Below are 6,301 nucleotides of genomic sequence, written 5' to 3'. Positions count from 1 at the left end.
GGTAATATTTCGAATGTTTATTAGTTTTAAATTTTATATTTTCCTAGAATGTTATATCCTAGATTTACAACCACCACCATGATTAAGCGCTTAGGCGAGATTTTTTATATCTTGTTTAGCGAACCCGCCGCCCGCCAATAATGCTGATTCCGAATAAAAATAAAATTTTATTTTTGGCTAATTATCGCACCCGCCGCCACGAAAAATTTGAAATTTCAGAAACTCGTCCCGACGTCGTCAAACTCATCATATCCAGCCTTTTACTGTCATATCTTAACTACGCCTCTGGCAACCATTATCTCATATTAAAAAAATCATCATTTAAGCGTGCGATGCTTTCACTGTCGAACGTTTAGAGCATAGGATACACGATACTCCATTGTTTACATAAATTTACATCAATTTGATTTCTTATATTAGTTTAATATATGTTTGTTATGTTTCAAGTTTCTATCGGGTGTCGTAGTAGTGAAGCTGCAAGTGAAAATGTAAAAGAGAATTAAAAATAACAGTAGCAATAATAAGTAGCATTAATAGACTTAATCAATGAAGTTTCATAAATAATTGATAATTCTACACTTGCCTTCCTCAATCATAGCTTCTAGAAGGTATTCTTGGGAGTAGGCCATGGAGATAAATTTAGTCAATGCTTCATAATACGCTGGCATGTCATCAACAGAGATGTTAGTCAAATACTCTGTCCGTGTATAGTCATTGTATGCGATTTTGTCAACATCACCGCGCCAATTGACTCTTCAGATTTAAACAATACAATAATTATTATTTTGATTATTAATTGTAATGATAATATTAGGCCTAATAATAAAATGATTATAAAAATTAATAACAATACAATATTATTATTATTATTATTATTATTATTATTATTATTATTATTATTATTATTATTATTATTATTATCAATATTACATAGGCCTACTATTAATATAAAACTTTCGTTCAAATAGTAGGCCTAATTTGACCGTGTGAATTAAAGTTTCTGCTTATGCTACAGTATAGTGTTTTACCAGTTTTACTCTCTAAGACTACAAACGTTATTTTGAATTGAAATGTTTACCTTATAACCTGTGTATTACACCTGTGATCAAATTGTGGCCCAATATCAAATCCATTCATTTCATAGTTCAGTATACCAGTAGATAACAACTTGAATGCAGTTGGATCATTCTTCTTGAGATCTTTTGCCAATTTAAACCCATCAACCAACCAGCTTTTACCACCAGAGGGCGCACATTTTATTCCATGCAGAAAAACAATCTATAAAAACAGAAGTGATGTGTTTAATTGAAATATTGATGGCTATAAATAATGTCTGTATCCCACCTTTTTTTAAAAGACTGTGAAAAATCTTAAACATTGAAACGAAAAAAAAAATGAATTGCTCATAAAAGGCGAACTGATAAAAGATCAACACTAAAAATGAAACGGATAGAAATGATCAGTTTTTTTTTTTCTGATCTACATTCTTCGATCTAACATATTCTAGCAAATTTCACTAACCAAAGGTTTACTCTTCTTATATTGCCTTTAACGTTTAGCAAAATTTGTTGATGAAGACAATTTGAAAATTTATGTTTGGCATAATAATTCGTATTACCCCTGGAATGTTGGCTCCATACGTGTAGTCTGTGTGCAAAGGTAACTCCTTTGAAGTATAGCCCAAAAAGAATGGATCTGCTTTCGATTCGACCCGCGAAACAACACTAAAATGAGAAATAAATCTTGTTTATTAGTAGCCATCTAAAAGTAAATGCAACAAAATATTTTCAACAAAAAATCTATAGTAGGCCCACTATTAAATAAACTCACCCTTGCGAACCCATCCTGAGTAGCAGAACACCCTTGTTGACTCCTAAACAGAACTCGCTCCTTTACACATGTGTTTTATTTAATTCAGATAGATCCACCCCTGCTACCCCTTATTCATATACTAACACGATTTATACCTACATACGAAATAGGTGCTCACCTAAATACCGCATTCCTTCTTTCTTTTCTTTCTTTCTTTCTTTTTTTTTTTTTTACTAAAAAGCATTTTAATAATTGTAATGAGTCTTACAAATAGCGTTAGATTTCCCCAGTGAAACAGTTACGCAACAGTTCATTTTGTAACGGTACTGTAAAAGACACCCTACCGGGTATGTTAGACCTATGCATGGATTTTTACTACAGTAGTTGATTTCACGAGCACACGGTCATCGATAAAAATGGCAGTTATTCTAAGACATTTTGTGGAAGATCACGAAAACTGACCTACGGTAATTAAATCAGAATACATAGAGTTTTAATTTTATTTTCAAATATTTTTTTTCTCTAAAATAATCATCCCACTTCGAGACCATATGCATCTCCTGTTTTCACCAGTAGTCTAGTCATACGTTTAAATACTTTTCAATAGTGAATGGAGAGTTTGTATGGAGAGGGTTTGTCGTGGATGAGGAAAAACACCTTTTTAATAACATAACAAAAAGAAATAACATTTTAAATTGGTCGTTTTAATGTACTCTACAACTCACCCGTAAAATGTTTCCCTAAGATGGGCAAGTCTTTTCCCAAGTGTCCTGAGCTCGTCGTTTTGCGTCGGCGCTCCTTTAATCCAAGATAAGCCATATTCTTTGGTGCATTTCATCCACTTATAGAGGGTAGTGCTATTATTTATTACATCATCGTATTGGAATCTTGGCAAATATGTCATCACATCAGACCCCCAGTGTATTTGTTTTATGAGAGGATCACTCCTGATCTCTCCAACATTTCGGTCTTTTAACCATGAGGGATGAATGACTGTAGTATGCCCGCTTGTATCATGTAGTTTTAAAGTACTGTCTTCAGCCAACTCAGAAAAATGTAGTGTTGCACTTGCATTAATGTCTTTTAAAGAAAATACTCTTTCATTGAGATTGAAATCATAGCAATGTTTGCAACGGCAGTTATCCCTTAGCCAAATGTACGGATAATGCGTCACACGACCATCATTCCATGAAACGTTTACAAATTTACCATCATCTGACGCAAAAATTGCCTGTACTTTATTGAAACCATTATCGCTGCCACTCTTGCTGATTAACTTGGATGACGTTGAAGACACTTTTTCCGAAAAAGACCTCACAGACGACGTCTTTCCAAACATAAAGACTGCAGGAACGTGTATTATTGGCATTTTAATGTGAAGGCTCCTAATCCATCGCATAGCATGTAGTCTGTTGGCATTTCGAGTCAAAAAGTGTACTACTAAGTTACTCATCATGTAAATTTACCTGCAATGACCAAAACATTGTTTTATCATTCTAAAACCGAATCATGTTCTGCTTTTAACCTAAGGACCAAAATTGCAATATTTGGTTATAGTCCTACTCCATGAAATCCACATTGAACATATGCAATAAACAATAGTTTATTGTTCAGTTTATAGCTCAACACTTTTTAAAATATAAATTTTTCATAAAATATGCGGAGCAATCAAGATTCACGTTGGGTACACGTTGGGTAATAAGGTTTAACTTACCTTCCACCTAAAGGTTTCTATTACTATCGTTCGTAATAATATCATGTACGTACGTGATGCTATGACGTAAGTACGTGATAATAACAAGTAGGCCTACACGTAATATTATTCTAACTAGCGAACAGTGAACAGTCACATTTAAGTTTAGTTACGGAGCGTCAAATAATTTATTCTTTGATGGTTGACACTTTAAAGTAGTTTGTGAGATGGATCGAGTGAAATTCTTGGTATCATTTCCCTATAAATGATGTGTTGAATGATGTGTATATGTTACTGCTTCTCCCCGATTTATCCATTCGGAACAAAAATGTAAGCCCGCACATGTAATGAACATAAAACGTTAATCTCCAGGTCCCTTCATTCACCAAAATGAATGCAATTTTTCACAAATGATGCGTTTCAGAAATCTATTAGGCCTATAAGGCCATCAAAATGCTGGTTTCAGTCAGTTGTATGAAAGTGCTTGGGGGTTAGGTGACGTACAGTACTACATCCTATAGGTGTCCGTGGTCTAATGGGTACGACACTTGACTTCATAGCGAAATGTTGCAGGTTCGCATCCCACCAGACACCTTTCATACAAAGGAATAAAGGAACTTCTCGATAGAGCAATCTCATCGAAAACGTCGAGAAACCAACCAGTGGTTCTACTTCAAAAAGCATATTTTTACACATGGTGTACAGGAAGTTTTAGCATTTTGTTATTGCATGTCCTGCACAACGTTGAATTGAACTGGTAGTGGTAGATCTGTCTCTTATACACATCTAGATGTGTATAAGAGACAGGGCTTCATCTCCTCCCCATGTCGTAGAGCTCACGGGCGCCCGGGCGTTACACCACTGTCACTGAACACAACACATATTTTTGCTTAAGTCAAGTGTGGGGGATGTCTCACAATAGTCAACGTCGCCACCGAGGCCAAGATTTTCACTTTAAGCGATAGAATATACACTGACGTGTCAGGTGCTTTTAGCAGTCTAAAAACTTGTACTGTAGCCTACTTACGTACAAGGGGAAGTGTGTACTCTATGGGTTGTAGAATAGGCCTATCTTTGTCTTCGTCGCCAATTTATAAAGTGTAGGCCCTAGCAGCATTCGGATCAAGGCAGCTCTTATCTACCCGGAAGTGACTGGACATTGACCATTATCTATTTCATGGAGGAAGTGTAGTGTACTCTAACCCCACATAATATTTGTATGACCTTTGTAATCGGTATTGAACAAATGTGGAATGCACTACCCATTGAAGTCCGTGAATCAGCGTCAATTGACGTCTTTAAAAAGCGACTCAAAACATTTTTATTTGCCTCTTTATAGCTACATTATTAGGGGACCCATGCCATTATTATTGAGGGCCCATGATAGTAATTTTTATTTTTGAAAAAAATATTGAAAAAAAAAATGCCACCTGCAATTTCTATGGGCCCCTGGTAAGCTTGGGCCCCGGGATCTTTCCCCCTGCCCACCTCCTCTCGGTGGCACTTACAAAGTCGGTGGCACTGACATAGCCGCCGAGAGCGGCCGTCGGCCACGGAACACATTAGCTGCACGGAGTTATTAGCGGGGGGTCTGGGGGACGCGTGGTGCCCAGGGGCATGAAAAGATTTTTAACAAATCAAAATTTAATGTAGGCCTATATTCAGTATTGATTCGACAAAGATGAGAGCTCTCTAGCAGTTCTATATATGTAGGCCTATATATTGACGATACCCATGGTACTTATAAGCCTTTAATAATTATTAATAAAGCACAGAATTTAATTACTATTTTATAAATAGTAATTTGCAAACATAAACTCTAGTCATGAAAAAGAATTCGACATTTTGTTATCTTGCCTTGTGGTCTAGCATTGACATGCACAACCCAGTGACAACTGTTGTTCTTTAAATTATTTAAAACAAAAATATCCCTGGTTAGTTTCATCGTGGAGTAAATAAAACTATTTTTATTTCACGTGATAGGTAGGACCTAGGTTTAATAATTTTAATTAATTTTTTTTTCAGCTAGCAGCGGGGCACTTGCCCCGTCCGAGTCTGTCCAGGCCTCTCGGTGCAACGGGCAGCATCGTCCAAATAATGTTTGTAATTTTGATTTTGTGATAGCCTGGTGTCATTCAAATAAAAGAGAAAAAATATAGGTCTTTGACCTTTGTTTTATAGACACCGGGAAGCAGTTGAGATCTAAAAGCATTTAAATTGCTTGTTCTCACCTTTAAAGCTCTCCATTTTAATGAACCATCATATTTGCGTTCATTGTGCCCCTCAAAACGCACAAAAAAAAATATTTTAAGCGCCCGGGCGCTTATTCGCACGAGTACGGTACTTGAAATACTTTTGTTTTCCTGATGACGATGATCAGAGCAATCTCATCGAAAACGTCGAGAAACCAACCAGTGGTTCTACTTCAAAAAGCATATTTTTACACATGGTGTACAGGAAGTTTTAGCATTTTGTTATTGCATGTCCTGCACAACGTTGAATTGAACTGGTAGTGGTAGATAAAACGACATTAGCTGCCTTTCTGTCAGAGCAGTCGCCAAGTCTAAAGTATTTAGTACATGCATTTCTAAACATGTGTATTTTGTGGTTATTGAGGCTTGAAATCAATTACTGTACTCCATTGGTATTAATAGTCACGGCCTCCGTCTGTATTTTATTCTATAAAAACATGCACAAACGTATAGGCCGGACTAAAACAACATATGCTCCCGACGAGAGAGTATGTCTAATGATGATACCAGTGTCTACATTATTACTTTTAAAATACTGCACTGT

The 6,301-nt window shown here is 36.0% G+C and overlaps 1 protein-coding gene across 2 annotated transcripts; it reads right to left on the bottom strand.

Moving 5' to 3' along the window:
* Positions 1-582: 582 nt before the first annotated feature.
* LOC117108399 (gamma-butyrobetaine dioxygenase-like) lies at positions 583-4,687 on the bottom strand (the record flags this gene model as incomplete). Of its 2 annotated transcripts, none has more annotated exon segments than XM_033250396.1 (5): positions 583-753; positions 1,079-1,278; positions 1,619-1,724; positions 2,538-3,278; positions 4,537-4,687. In XM_033250396.1, coding segments are annotated over 4 exon segments (1,208 nt in total), but the record flags the coding sequence as incomplete, so codon positions are not given.
* Between the last annotated feature and the right edge of the window lie 1,614 nt (positions 4,688-6,301).

Source organism: Anneissia japonica, unplaced genomic scaffold (genome assembly GCF_011630105.1).
Source record: "Anneissia japonica isolate Jap-2015-1 unplaced genomic scaffold, ASM1163010v1 scaffold52389_len14410_cov117, whole genome shotgun sequence".
Classification (NCBI taxonomy): Eukaryota; Metazoa; Echinodermata; class Crinoidea; order Comatulida; family Comatulidae; genus Anneissia; species Anneissia japonica.
This window is presented reverse-complemented; position numbering and strand designations above follow the sequence as displayed.